A 15,499-nucleotide genomic window follows, 5' to 3' on the forward strand; every position below is an offset into this window, starting at 1 on the left:
TCAAGCACAAGTATACAATTTTATCTCTTAATCAATCTGGAAAGCAAAGGCATCTGTTCTAAAATGAAAATAATTTCCTCTTTTTAGCCCAACTTACATTTTATGGGTACATCTCAAAAATCAGAAGGTTAATGTGGTCTTTAAAAGGTGCAGAGCTCCCTTTCACATGACAATAAAGTGTCTCACATTTATGGCTACGACTGATTCCATAAAAATTCAGTAGATATAATCTTGATACTGAATAGCCCCAAGCTAGTCAAAACGTACACTGCCTAATAATGCATTGCTTTTATAAGAAAGTCTAAAATACCAAAAAATACCTTTTATTCAAAGAACACCACCCACAGTAGGGATCCTTTGCAGATAAGCATTCTTCCTCGGAAACATATCTACCACAATTTGCAACTGGTATTCTTCTCACCTAAAACCAAAGAGTGCAATAACACACTGAATTAAAATAGTCTCCATAAAGAGGGAAAGCGAGGGTTAGCACTAAGAATCTGACAGCAACCACGCACGATCCCTTCAGGAAAGTTTCCTTATGGACTCCCCTCTGCCAGAAGACCTTTGGACAGAAATATGCAGCCTATTTTACACACACTGTATTTAGCCATCAGATGATGAAACTCCTCTGACAATGACAAGGCCAGCATGGACAAAGTGATGCAGGAAAGCCTAATTAGCATAGTGAATTATAGATAACAATAGAAAGGAAGTATATTTTACAAATAATGTTCTGCTTAGCAGGATATCATTTTCCTCTTATCAGAACTGAGATTTTTAAATGATTGATGAAGGTGCATCCAAAAATGCATGCACAAACCAAAATGCATCTGTGTTTGCATCACCATGTCAGGTAACTGCATGTGCACACTAGAACAAACGCATGCAACTACTTAACATGCATGAAAATGCCATTTCAATAAGTAAATGTAGATAATTGTGGCTATATTGTATGTAGCTATACTTGTACATTCAGCTCGAATATCCTAGCCAGCCATTTTCAGAAAAGGAAAGGAAAAAGAAAAAGAGAAAGCAGATTACAAATACTGAATACAAATACAAATAATGTCATTAATAACAATGGCAATCAATAATATTAGTAAGAAAAATATTCCTAATTAAAATCATTTTTTTTACAAATTAGCAAGAATTGAAAGTTCCTGTATTTTGTGAATGGAAAGAAGAATACATGGTACATGGCTTTCTGCAGAATTATATTTACTGGTTTTTCCAGCCATATCTTGTAAAATTCTATTTATCTGAAGGTGTGTGAGATAATCAGTTCAGAAATCAGCCAACATCACAGACAACTATTAAGTTAAAAAAGACAGTGCAGAAGCCTTATTTAAGCTCCAAGAGACGATCAGAGGCATTTATACCTAAAAGCTGTTGTTCCTCTATGACAACTTGCTCTTTTACCAAAGCTAAAGAAAATTCAAGTCTTTACTTTGAATTATCTACACACACTTTTGACTGAAATTTTGATTCCTTCTGCATTTGTGACAGATGGTTTGTATCAGTCAGGAGTTCTCTTACCAACTTACCCACTCTCTCAGATGGCAGGCTAAAATGCTATGTTCACTGCTGGAAAAGTGATTTTACTGTAAATGAAGGTAATCAAGTGCTGGGTGAAATCCTGTCCAGCTAAGATAGACAGACAGCCCTTATGTTTTCACTGCCATGTTCCCTGCTGCTGGTGAGACAAAGGAATTTGCCGAGTTGACGCTCAGTAGCCACCGCAGGATGTGCTGCAACAACTGCACTGGCTCCTGGGAGCCGCTCTCTGCTTGAGATGCAGCTCTGACGCTCACATGCAGCAGCTCCCAGTGATTGCTGAACTCCTTGGCCTCACTATACATAGACGTTTATCACTTCTGATTGTGTTTTGTTTTGCTATCTCTAACTGAAGATGATGAGACTTTTATCACTGATTTCAGCAGAACTAAGACTTCGAGCCTATCTCTCAAATTAATAGAGATTTCTCCACATTAGAAACTCCATAATTGACTAGAAAACCCTGGCCTACCAGTACCTGTATTGCTAATTCAGAGGAACTCCAGTTTTGTTTGCTACCTCCAAGCTTGATTCTGCATGATGACTCCAGGAAAAAGAGAAACAAAGACTCTCTGGACAGAATGACATAAAATGAGCGTGGGATTAAGGGTGTAGCAACAGTGGGCAACACCATGACAGTGGAGGCTCTTCTGAACTTTGGAGACGTGCAGCCCAAATTTATACAATATAACCAGATATTAGACGTAAAGTTGGTAACTGCCATTTGGACATATAAGGTCTAACTCTGACCCAAACTGATGCTTCACTTATAAAGTGGCAGAAATCCTTAAAGCAGTAGTTTACTTGAATTTATTATTTTATTTAATATCGGGCTTACCTTATTGGCAGAGGACAGATAGATGTAGTTATTATCTACTGGATCAAGTCGAAGTTTGGGGAAAATTGAGGTTTCTTCCTTTATTTCGTATAAAACCTCTGGGCAATTAGATTCCATATCCTCATTAAGAATAGCCTAAAACACACGAGATTAAATTATTCACAAGTCCTTTTATTGATCAGTCAGCATTTTAAACAAAAGCCTAATTTCAGCTACATCACAGCTTCTGAGACGATTTATTGGCTCAATTCACCTACTGCGCTGGCTCTCACACCGCAGAAAAATGGAGAAAAAGACCACCAGAACAGAATTTCAACAAAATCCATGCCAGACATATTTTGCACTGAATCTGGCACCGGTTTAGTGTATGAAACATTCCTCCCACCAAGTATGTTCCTGATTGATGCAGAAACTGAATGTGGATGAGACGCATATATCCCAAAGTCTTAATGTGTTAAGTACTCCTATGAATGGAGAAGAAAGTATTAGCATTCAGAAAACAAATTAACATCCAGACACCCGTAATGTAAACAGGAACCTACGCAACTGACTGACAACTGTCTTCAGGACAGAAGTTTCTTTGTGGCTTCTTGTGAGTATGCACCTGAGATGGTATTTCTTTTTCTTACCTTGCCCAACTCTACAGTTTTCCACCATGCTTCGCACAGAATTCAAGAAAACCAGAGACCACAGAAACTTTATTTCGCAAGTTAATAAGCACACCAACGTTGACATAAGGTTTTCCATAAACAAGACTAAACAAGGGAGATACGTTCATGGTCTCCACTGTGCTAAAGAGACAGGGAAGACTTCAATTTCAGTTTTCATTATCGAAAGCATAGTGAAATCAAATGGCCAAAAGCTTTTCAAGCTCTCTACTATATTCCTCTCCAACTGCCTGCTTAATAAAAACCAAAACTGAGAGTCATCCTTTGCAGTGTAGACAGCGAATGCACATTCTTGCAAAATCCAGAAAAAACGTAAAGTGTAAAAGACATTTGACTGGATGGTTGAAAAGTTTGATAATGAGATAAGATGACTGTCACTTCCAGGTGATGGATTTAAGCTAGCATAGGTCAATTATTCAGAAGCTAAGGCAAAATAATCTTGACTTTTCTCCCTAACAGGCAGCTATTCACATCACATGGATAAGCTAACAAACAAATAAATATGCTTCCAAAATCTAACAATATTTAATATTTCTACTGGAAAATCAAAGCAAGGAAGGAAACAAAAGACAGAGTAACTGAGAACTCCACAGTCCATAAAATGATACTGTAAGCATTAGCAGTTTAATGAAACGTTTCCATGAATTTTAAGCAGGGTACATAATTGCTTTTGAAAGTTATCGTGCTCTCCAAGTAACAATAGAGCAGTTACTTCACAAACAAACAAAAAAGAAATAGAGTTCAGGGGATTATATCTGTTTATAAGACAGTGCCTAAACCAGAAAACATTTACCCACTTGTACACAGCAGCAGCTGATGGAGAAGGGAAGAACTGCCACACTCGGCTTACCTTCAGTAACTGTCCATCATCGGTTCCCAAAAAGAGAACTATCTGATTCAAAACAACTGTGCCATAAACAGCCACTAATCCAGAGTGAATCAAGGTAGGTAATTTCTTGATTGATTGTGCCTCCTGAAAATCAGATATAAGAGAAAGCTATTACTAAATCACTCAGCTATACAGGGAAAAGGGAAAAGGGAAAAGGGAAAAGGGAAAAGGGAAAAGGGAAAAGGGAAAAGGGAAAAGGGAAAAGGGAAAAGGGAAAAGGGAAAAGGGAAGAATCCCTGGAAACAGTCTCGGAGAACTCAACTTTAGACAACACTTTGGGTAACATTTTAATTCTCACACAACTTCTTTTTTATACACGGCAACTGGTCATACCTGTGATAGAGATTACATTTACTGCAGCTAAACCACTGACTTCAGTGGCACACAGATTTGCCCTAACAGCAGCAAGTTACTTTGCAACGGAATTTCTCTTTTTTGGGACATAATGTCCTGGGCTTATTTTGAATTGCCAGCTCTTCTCAACAAAGCCATGCTTTGCCATCACCTGACTGCACCTACCGTGAATGCTTCAGATACACTCAGCAACCACTTTTAAAGGCATGCAAATATTCTAGAGAAAGGAGGCACTTCAAACACACAGAAATTTGTGTGTGTGTGTGTGTCAGAGAATGCAGAGCTTTATCCTCCCCTTTCTAGTTTCCTGCTTTACACTAAAGGAAGTTGAGACTTGCGTATTACACAAATAGAAAAATGAGATAAAGCAGTATAACGTTCATGTCAGGAAGAACATAAATGTACCTGTGTTAACTTTAAAATCAACATGTTACCTACAACTCTCCATCCAAGCCGGAGGAAGTTAAGTGACAAGCATGTAAGCAGTTCATGAAAGAAAACGATCACGCAGGAAATCCCTGTATCTTGTGGAAGGGAAAACCAAACCAAATAACCTCGACTGTAGATGATCGAGTGCTGAAAGGAAGCCCTGATGTGTGAGAATAAGGTCATTCACCAGGGGAGATATGGTCTCTGCCCCGAACTCCCTACAAGCCCAGATGTCTCCCTAGCAAGCAGTACCTCGGTTTTGCAGTCCTGTAATTGCTTTAAGTCAATCTCCGTGGCAGATACCGCCAAAGGTGTGATGCCACCTGCTCTCCAAACAGGTCCAACCCCAGCCAAGCTTGACCTCCCCTTCCCCTCTATTAGTATAATGGTCTCCAGTGAACTTAGTTAAGGAAATGACGTGTCTAGAAATTGGTCTGTAAATCCATCTACTGACCTATCTAAATGTTCATGAGTCATTCTCCTCATCGCATGAACATGTGGCTGCACGGACACCAGTGCTGCCACAAAGGAGCGGCAGGCAAGGAGAGGTGGTGGAAGAGCTCAGGTAGGACCAGGTCCTTGGGAACAAGCCCAGTAGGTCAGCTTACTAAGCCCGGAATCTCAGCCTCAAGGACAGCTTCCTAAACCTACGGGAACCCTCTGAGTGCAAGAGCCTATTTCGCTTTGATGCATAAGACAAAGTGTGAGAATGGACCATTAAAACTGACATTTTGCAGAAAGGTGAAGGCATTTCTCAGAGTTATGAAGCGAATCCATAACACAGTAACAGCTGAATTCAACTTTCTTGCATGTTAGGATGCTGGCTTAACCCCAAAAAGTCTTTCCACATAGAAATAATTTTTTTCTAAACTGCAATCCTAAGTCAATTAAAATCTTTTTCAGTCATCTGAATTATTTTAATTAGCTTGCAAGAACAGCCACTTGGAGTAAAAGAAGACTTGATTAACTTTCATATTTAAAGATTTATTTTTTTTCTTGCAGCAGGAAGAAGACATGGGAATTGTCATGTACTGGCACAGAATTTCAGCAAAACCCACTTAGGCATGAGACTCCAGTACCATGGAGGTCTGTTTTAGATGGGGGAGGGGAAGTGATCGAAAGCGTTTTAAGGTGGAAAAAGTTAACTCACTTTTTCATCAGATCAGAGGGTAACAAAACTCCAGCACTGGTGCACACAATGAATCTTCACTCAGGCTAAGGAGCGAGGAGGTGAAGCTTCCCGGCTTTGATTTCCACCAGAATTAGAATTTTTTGTTTCTGCAGTGCACCGTATAGTAGCATAAGGAAAATAAACCACCTCCCAGCCTCTGTACAATAAGATCACAGGGGAGGACTGACCCAAGTCTCTGAAAAGCTTTGCTGCCAGATTTTATTTTGACCCGCATACTAATAAAATAACTAGTGTCATATCAGTGCATCCTCCTCCTCTGACTGAAGAACCTATACTGACAAGTGTGGAAGCCTCCTCCCCTCACTCTGCTTGCTAGAGGGAGGGTCAATGCGACATTGAGCTAATACAGATACGAAGAGGGGGAATTTAGACAGTGGGCAGTCACAACAAAAATTGCCTCCTCTCTTTCGCAACCTATTTCTCCAGCTTGTCCGCTCCCTCCAGGGTGCAGCTGCTGCTTTCACCCTTCTGTCATCCCTTTTCCATGTGCACTTATTTTTTTAACAAGCCTTTTTACCTCTTCCACTGTGACTAATGGGGTTACAGCACTCTAGGGCCTTCCCAAGCTTTTTCTTTCACAGCTAAATCCATCCCTAAAATGCATTTACAGTCTAAACTTCTCTTCTACTTGAAGAGTCACTCATCACCATGATCATCTCTCTGTCTATCCTGTAACATTTTCAGGGTCATACAAAAACACGAAAAGCAAAAGAAAATACAATACTGCTCTAGAAGATCATTCTTTTTTAATTCTTCAGCTCCACCCTCTGTTCTATTCTATAGTACCCCAAAATCTTCACACGCACAGGTAAGCCTAGAGATCTCCTGAATTAACTTACTTTTTGCTTTTAAGTTCACCCCCCTGTGCTGTTTGGGTATTGGCATGAAAGGTATTTATATTCATTTTCTATTCTGCATCTCATTTTCAGATTTATCTCTGTATGATTCCAGCTGCAGCAACCATATTCACGCTTCTACTTTCTGTCTTGATTTCCCCCTGATTATTTTACATTGCAAGCCTCAGAGGGAAGGGCAGCATTTTTAGCTCACGCAGCACTCAACATATTGCAGCTGGCCAAAAAGTATAAATAAGGGGTTTGAGCATCAGAGTGAATGAACAGATGCAGCTATACAAAAGGACACAAGACTTGTGAGCAGTGCATAGCAATAGTCAACACTGGAACAACACATAGATGTTTTTCCTAGAGGGAAAAAACTTCTGGAACCTCATTCTTCTTTCTTATCACCCTTCAACTTCCTACATCAATTTTTATTATATCAGAGGGTAACAAACTTAAATATTGGTGCACACAGTGAGCCTTTATTAGGACTAAGGAATAAGGAGATTAACTGTTCCAAAATTTTATTTCCATGAGGTTTCTTAATTTCTGCACTGCATAGCAATGCTAGGTGGACAAACCATTCCAGGCAAGCAGACTGTAAAAAATCAAGGAGGATGACCAGAAAATGAGCAGTTCTTCATAGAGACCTTGCAGAGGCAAGGCAGGAGGGACAGTCAGAGGCTACGCTTGAGCAAGAGGTTCATAGGGACTCCTGAGATGGGGGAGGCTAGAAATTTGTGACTTCTTGCAGCAGCAGAAAAACTCCTTCTCTCTGCCCTCAGATCTGAATTTACAGAATTGATAAAGTGTCCTAATAATCAATGAGGGAGAACAAGCTCCATTAAGGAAGACTTTGAAACCAACTGAGCTTGAACAGAGTATTAGCAGAAAGCAAGAGGAAGTGGTGGGTGACCACGGTTGGCGATTCCCTGCTGTGAAAGATGAAGGCACACAACTGCTAAACCATCATGCTGTTACAACACATTTCTATTTTTTTAGGGCCCCTGATCCACTACATTGCTGAGAGACTGCCACTTATTTTCCATTCCTTGGACTGCTACCCATTGTTGCACATCCACGTGGACACCAAAGATGTTGCCTAGTGCAGATCAGGACTATACAGCTCTGGGACCAAAGTGAAGGAGATGGGACCCTAGGCTTTGTTAATCCTATGGGGTCAGTGAAGGGTGATGCTTTTCTGGATTTGCTACTCACAAACAAGGACAAACTGACGGAAGATGTGATAATCAATGGCAGCCTTCACTGTACAAATAACTGAGTTCAGGATCCTGAGGGCGGCAAGGAAAGAACAGGAGAGTACACAGCCAGAGACCAGGCTTCAGCTTGTTCAGGGAACTGATTAGTGGAATCCCCCGAGAAGCAGTTTTGAAGGGAAACGGAGCTCAGGAAAGCTAGTAGGTCTTTCAGGACAACCTCCTCCAAGCATAAAACTCAGGAAAACACGCAGATGTATCAGGAGATGGCCTCTAGCTAAGCAGGGAAGTCATGATTGAATGACAATGCAGAAAACCAATATAGAGGTGGAAGCAAGAACAAGCAACTAAGGAGGAACTGCCTGGACGTGTAGGGGATGGTGTTAGGAAAGCCCAACCTCACCTGGTGTTGAAACTGGCAAGGGATGTTATGGGCAACAAGAGCTTCTATCACCACATGAGCAATAAAAGAACAATGAAAATGTGGGCCAGCTGCTAAATAGGTCAGGTGATTTACCGACAGTGGATGCACATAAGGCTCTGACTTCACTGGCAAGGTCTTGTGGTCCTTTGTACCTACAGAGTTCAAGGAGGAGAGGAACTACCAGTACTAGAAGAGAATTAAGCCAGGGATCTCTTAAGAAATTTCAGCTTACGGAAGTGCCAGGGGAACCAGATGGGATCTGTAGGAAGATGCTGAGAGACTGTATGATGACACTGCGAGGCCATTCTCTCATATTTCAAAAGTTGTGCAGATCAGAAGTCTCCAACAACTGAATAAAGGCAAATTATTCACTCATCTTCAAAAAAAGACAAGAAGGATGACCTGAAGAACTACATATTGGTCAGTCTCAATTTTTCCTGGGAAAATCATGGAGCAAACCCTCTTGGAAGCCATTTCTAGGCACAAGAAGAAGAAAGTGACTATGAAAAGCCAGCATGGATTCACCAAGGATAAATCATGCCTGACCAACCTGATTGCCTTCTGTGATGAAATGACACGATTTGTGGAAGAGGGGAGAACAGTGGATGTCATCAACTTTAGCAAAGCTCTTGACACCATTTCCCACAGTATCCTTGTACCCAAGGTGAGATGTTACAATTTAGACAGGGGGACTACTGGATGGGTGAAAAAAATGGATGGATCATTAGGCTCAAAGGGTACTGCTTAATGGCTTTTACTCTACCTAGACACTGGTTACAGGTGGAGTGCCTCAGGGAATCTATCCTGGGACATGTCCTGCTCAATATTTTTATCAATGACCTGGAGGAAGACACTGAAAGCTTCTGGGTTAAGCTTGCAGATGACATCAAAATGAGTTGTCAGGCTTGAGTGCAGGGCTGCCATTCAGAGGGACCTAGATAGGCTGTAGGAATGGGCCAACAGGAACTCCAAGAAATTCAGCAAGGACAAATGCAAAGTCCTTCACCTGGAATGGACTAACTCCCTGTGACAGTACAGACTGGGGAGCAGCTCTGCTGACAAGGACACAAGGGTCCTGGAGGGCAGTAGGCTAAACAGTATATCCAGGCAGCAGGGAAGGTTAACAGCATCCTGGGCTGTATCAACAGGAGCATCACCAGATAGAGCAACGGAAGTGATTATTCTCTTTACCTGGCACATGTTCAGTTGTGTCTAGGATACTGCGCCCAGTTCTGGGACCCTCAGTACAGCACTGATACATGGGAGCAAGTTCAGCTGTGGGCCACTGTGATGGCCGGAGCCTGGAGCACCCGCCCTATGAGGAGAGGCTGAGGGAAGTGGGCTGGTTCAGCCTACAGAAGAGACAATTTCAGAGGGACCAGAGAAACAGAGCCAGTTTCTTGACTGAAGTGTGCAGGACAACAGGAGATAATGACACAAAATGAAACGGGGAGGTTTCTAGAGAACAGGAGATTAAAAAAACATCACTATAAGGACAACTAAGCAGAACAGGTTGTCCAGAGAAGTTGTGCAGTCTCCATCCCTGAGGTTTCAAGATCTGACAGGACAAAGCCCACAGCAACCTTGTTTGATCTCAGAGATGACCCTGCTGTGAGCAGGGGGCTGGCCTGAAGACCTCCTCTGAGGTTCCTTCCAACCTGAATGATTCTGTGATCCCAAGGAAGCAAATCCTCTGTTCAAGTGGCCCCAGGCTCTCAAAAGTTTCCATTGAGATCTGAAGCCAGATCACTAAAAGCAACTCTTCTTCTTACTGACAATGTCAGAGTTTACAAGTCCCGTATGGCTTACTTCCTACATCAAACAGGGATGAACTGAAAATTCATTGTAACCAGAGAGAAATATTCACTCTAGAAACATCAACTCCAGAAACCTGTCAAACATCAGATGAAATACTAGCAGTCTGGTAATACACAGAAGATGACTTTACTACTACAAAATTAATTACAGGATAAATTTTGAAACCAAATGATATTTAGAAGTCTATAATTCTTTCCTTAAATAAAAGGCCATGAATCATTTTGGAATTAGTTACCACACAAACTCAAATGTCATTCCTGCAAATTTATGGCCATGATTAAACTGATATGACTCTGTTGACTTCAAAATCTAATTTCAGTAGAGCTTATACCAGTTAGGATTTGTCCTATGATTCCAAACTATGCTTGATAAATTAAGGGGCATATACCAACCCACATATTTATCACGCACTGAAAAATGCAAAAATCCAACCAAGATAGCTTAGCATTCAGTAGCTATCACAGCTACTTAGCATTTGCACATCATAGAATAAACACCTTAATATAAACTACAGCAACTTCTCTCTGTCTTACAGGTATATGCCTAACACATTTTTGGATTTTCTCCATGAAAAACTGTAGAGTCCTTTTCTTCCCATGCAACTTTTTTTTAATAGCAAACCTCATTTCCAGATTTGTCATTGTGGTTAGGTAACATCCTACAACCCTCTCCTGTTGATGTTCCCTAATGTAAGCAGTTCTCCAACTTATCTGCTTGGCTGTGATACACAAGATCCTGGATCTCTGGGAGAGATCTGAGATCCCAGTAACTCCTGTTCAGCCATGGAACAACAGAAGGAAAGGCCTTCTTAAAGCTCACTAGCTACTGGAGCAAGTTTGTGACAAATTCCAACATTCCTCCTATGTACTGGCTACAGAGCTTTGATTTCATAATTGTGATCCACCAAAAATTTTTGTTAGTGCTCAGTCAGTTTTCTGAAAAGAAAAGGAGAATGAGATTTGGCAAATTCACAGTTATTAAATAAGGAAATTATAAAGATGTGCTTACGTACATGCAGGTTATGCTAGCAAGTCCATTAACGCATACACCTCGACAGTGTATATAAGTAGATATAATCAAATCTAAGAGATGTGTGTATCAGAGGAAAACAAGCTGAATATAAAACTGCAAAATGTTTTCAAAGTAGTTTCATCTAAGACACCACTTGCCTCTTGCTAGTCAAAGATCACGTCTCTGGGAATCCAGTGTTATGTATGTCCAGAATAAACACATCCAACTAGGACAAAATGCTTTGAGTGCATTACTGCACAAAACGAAAACAGTCTTAGCTAGTTTTCATAAGAAAGAATTTCACTGAATTTGTAGCAGTCACATACTTTTTGATGAAGTTGGTAACCAAGGATCTTAAAAATTACTAATTTTCAGTAACAGACTCAAATCCATCATTAAAACGTAATGCAAGTGTCAACTTTGGCCTAAGTAGCAATGTGAGGCTAAAGAGATTACACACCTACGATGAGTTCCTACAGGATGTGGAGCAATTTGGTTCCAATCCAGTGAAGTACTCAAGTTCACGCTGAACTTTAAATGCATGGGCAGTTCCCTTCAGATGATGGAACTACTTATATGTCTAATGTTAAATATGCCCTTAAGTGCTTTACTGGGTTAGGGCCAGAAAGCTCAGTACCTTGCAGGAATGAGTTCAGAGCAGAACATGCAGCAGTAGCATAGCAGGGAATTCAGGACCGCAAATACCTCAGGCTAAGTCCCTCTTGCAGCATACTATGGAGAAGCACAGTGCCAACACAGTGCAAATACAAGCAGCTGTGTGAATGCAGACAGGTAAGAGGATGTCTTGCCTAAAGGTAACCAGAATAATTACAGAAATCTGAAGAATGACAAGATCAGAAGGCAAACAAACTGACACTACTCCCTAACGTATACTCCAACTATAAATTGTATTCCTGCAGTGAAAAAAATTGCATTTTCAATTCCTACACAAACTGACAGTCCATGTCTGTGATCTGTGTACCTCATCCCATCACGCCTGAGCTCCAGAATTCAAGTGTACCCAGCAGAGAAGACTAAGACCCGCAGCACCCTACAACACTTGGCATCTGCAATGCAAAAGTCAGGATGACATTCAGCATGGTCCACCTGCCACAAACACCATACAGGTCTTGCACTCCAGGCAATCATGATGATGCAACACATTCATTTCTTCAGTATCAACACTGTCTTTAAAAAGACTGGGCTTTAAGGCACACGTTAAGTACTGTTGCTTGCTGCCGCTCCTACACACTGTACTGCAATGAACTTGCGACGGCTCCGTGCTACGAGGTGCTCCTTTCTAGCCAGAGACACTGCCAGCTACGGCACACACTTTTCCTACAAACTACCCACCGACGGACGCACTGCGCACCATCTTCCTGCCAGTTCTGAAGCCCGCCTGCTTCTGAGTCCAAGAAGAGAGTGTTCCACGTTTGCAGGGACTCCCATGATTTGGTGAGAGACAGTAGAAGGATCTGGACTAAAACAACCCAGAAGCAGCAGCATATGGGCCTGTCATCTCCAAACTTACTCTGCAATAGCCTAGCCTAACCTTCTGTAGTATAAAAAACATATTAAAGCTGAACTACATGCATTTATTTCTATGTTTATACATCATAAGCACATATAATTAGCTTAAAAAGGGAACATAATTAGCCATGTAATGTTACGAGTCATATTACTACATAACACACAGATGCCCTGCTATCTCACAAAATATTAAAATACCACTTTCCTGACAGTGGTAAACTGTATTTACTGTTGTGCCAAAATATCATGATTAATAACATCACCATAGCTAAGGACATAACGTTAAGCTAACAATCCTTTTAATAATTTTTAAAGTTGAGATTCTACAGCATCGTACCCAAATATAATCCACATCTCCAGGAGAGACAAGCCTTTTGGGACATGAAAGTAACTCTGGAGTCACAGGAGTGTGATCTGAATCAGACCAATCCTTAAACAAGTGGATCATTGATTTTTCATTTTCAGGCACTGGCAGGCAATGGGGATGGGGCACTGAGAGGAACACCAGCCAGACAGAAATACCCACCTGACCGTACCTGCGTTATGTTACTCTATGAAATCCATGAGACTCTTCTGGAATTTCTATGTGGGGCTTTGGAAAGTGTTTACAAAGGATCTGCTGCGCAGGGAGCCTTCTTTTTTTGGTGTTGGTGGTTTTTTTTTTTTCTGCTTTGCAGGCTTAGAAAGCATCTCACGAAGAAACTCCATGAGTAATTAGGAATAAGGAATACCAATTAAAGATCCAACTAGCAAATAGGTATTTTGGGGTGAGGATGAGACTTCAAATTCATTCAGCAAGTTTGCCTTGTGAGAGCACAGAAATCATGCAGTAAGCTATAAACTGACACGGGAAATCAAAGGATTGGCTCCGGCTGTGTTGCGAGAGTTTCACTATTTACTTCAGCACAGGTGTTTCACCCACATATGGGCTTCTCATTATACCTACGTCCTCTAACACTGGCAATAGCCTCACAACTCAGCAGGGAGATGAGCTGACTGAATCACATGTCCCCTCTAGTAGTTTGTATTTGGAAGAATCTCGATGCTGTGCTCTGCTACGGGATAGATTTGGGAAGCCAAGGAATGACAGTAAATCTACTGCACTTCTTTCAAGGAGTTTCTAACAAACTCCCTCATAACACAGCAAGGATTCAGGGGTTAAGCCGCAAAGTCCCTGGGTGGTGGTGGAGATGCAAAAGGCCAGGGCTTGCTTTATGATGGCTTGCTTGATCCCCTACGGTTGTCCCCGATACATTTCAGCATTGTTCCTTTTGCCACAGCTCTGAAAAGACTTCTGAGTGTGACTTAAAAACCTTGCAAAAGCACCTTGTCTCCTGAATTACATTTTTAGCTTCTTGAATTTCATTTTTAGTTCATTTCTTTACTAGCTACCATGGCCACAGCAAAGCCGGTAGCCTTGCCCATCCCACCCTCCATGTGCACAGCTCACCCTCAAAAGGAGGAAGGAGCTGAAGAGAGAGTGTTAGAGAAGTAGGTGACCAGGGGATCTCCATGGGATACCACTGCCTGTGAAAACGTAACCACTGCAACAACAAAGACATATCGCCTATTGCAGTCTGCTGCACATACAAATTTGGGGGGGTGGCTGTGAGCCCTCTCAAGCAAGGCCAATCCTGGGAGGTTTGGGAAACACCTACCACCGAACAAGCAACCATAAATAACTAGTGAGCAATGTGGATAACAACACACACAGCCCAGTGCACAGGAGTCAATTTGATGGGCTTTTTTCCATTTCTGATGTAGCTGCAATGACATGAGATGTGAATGCACCGAATAAGGTAGGAGATGCTTTATCTAGGCTGCACGGAAAATACAATGAAGTATCCTAGGCAGAAAAGGGCACGTTGAGCAAGGAGCCTGAGACTCAGGCCTGACCCGGTATGCCCTGAAGTGTTCCCTCAGACATGTCTTTCCCGAGATGTAGGTGGGAAGGACACTCCAGGATCTGGTAAAGAATTTTTAGTAACGGAAGCTTTTTAGAAACAGAAAGTGGCGCAGAAATCTTTAGGGTTGATGGAGCCAGGGCTGATGCACATAGCCTGGTGCGGCTCTGAAGTTCCCTGTGAACTTCATGTGCCTTCAGGTTAGGGACACCCCAGGAGTCATGCACAGTGACACCAGCCACAACCACAACAGTGTCAACAACTGCGTGCAGGACGAAAGCTTAACAAAACGATGCCCAGACTTACACAGCTCTCCCTGTTCATGCTGAAGTGCGTGAACGCACAGGCTTGGTCCTTCATCTCCTCCATCCCGAAGATGCAGACAGCGGTGTCATTCCAGGCTTTGGTGCTGCGGCTGTGGCGGAAAACACCCACCCACCAGCCCCGCTCGCCCTGGCGGACAAGGCTGGAGGAAACAATGAGGCTCCTGCACCCGCACTCCAAATACACGTGCCCTTGCAAAGTAAGACCACCCTCTAATGGGCGCAGCTGGCGCAGGACAGCCATGCTTGGTGGCTCCATGTCCTCACTGAACTTGGCCTTCAACCTGTAGTAGGGAAGGAAGAGGTGATTCCCCCACTGGAGCGCGTCGACAAAGTGCAAAGGCTCCTCCTTGCGCTTGATGATGCCCAGCTCCTCCTTGGACTCCAGGTTGACCATGCTGCGCACGGTGATGACGGTCGCCTCGTCCGACTGGGAGGGCTCGCAACCCAGGTGGTTCCCGTAGCGGCCGGCCGAGTAGGTGGCCGCCACGGCCAGGGACCAACAG

At 42.3% G+C, this 15,499-nt stretch overlaps 1 protein-coding gene across 1 annotated transcript in view; it reads right to left on the bottom strand.

Moving 5' to 3' along the window:
- Positions 1-15,390, bottom strand: part of PLXNC1 (plexin C1) — a 69,512-nt gene extending 54,122 nt beyond the window's left edge. The window contains exons 1-4 of the mRNA XM_009882651.1: positions 14,977-15,390; positions 3,914-4,036; positions 2,396-2,530; positions 321-421 (exon numbers count right to left, since the gene is read on the bottom strand). Coding sequence (XP_009880953.1) covers positions 321-421; positions 2,396-2,530; positions 3,914-4,036; positions 14,977-15,390 — 773 coding nt within the window. The remainder of the gene's footprint in view (positions 1-320; positions 422-2,395; positions 2,531-3,913; positions 4,037-14,976) is intronic.
- Positions 15,391-15,499: the final 109 nt, after the last annotated feature.

This window comes from Charadrius vociferus, unplaced genomic scaffold (assembly GCF_000708025.1).
Source record: "Charadrius vociferus isolate BGI_N301 unplaced genomic scaffold, ASM70802v2 scaffold72, whole genome shotgun sequence".
Taxonomy (NCBI): domain Eukaryota; kingdom Metazoa; phylum Chordata; class Aves; order Charadriiformes; family Charadriidae; genus Charadrius; species Charadrius vociferus.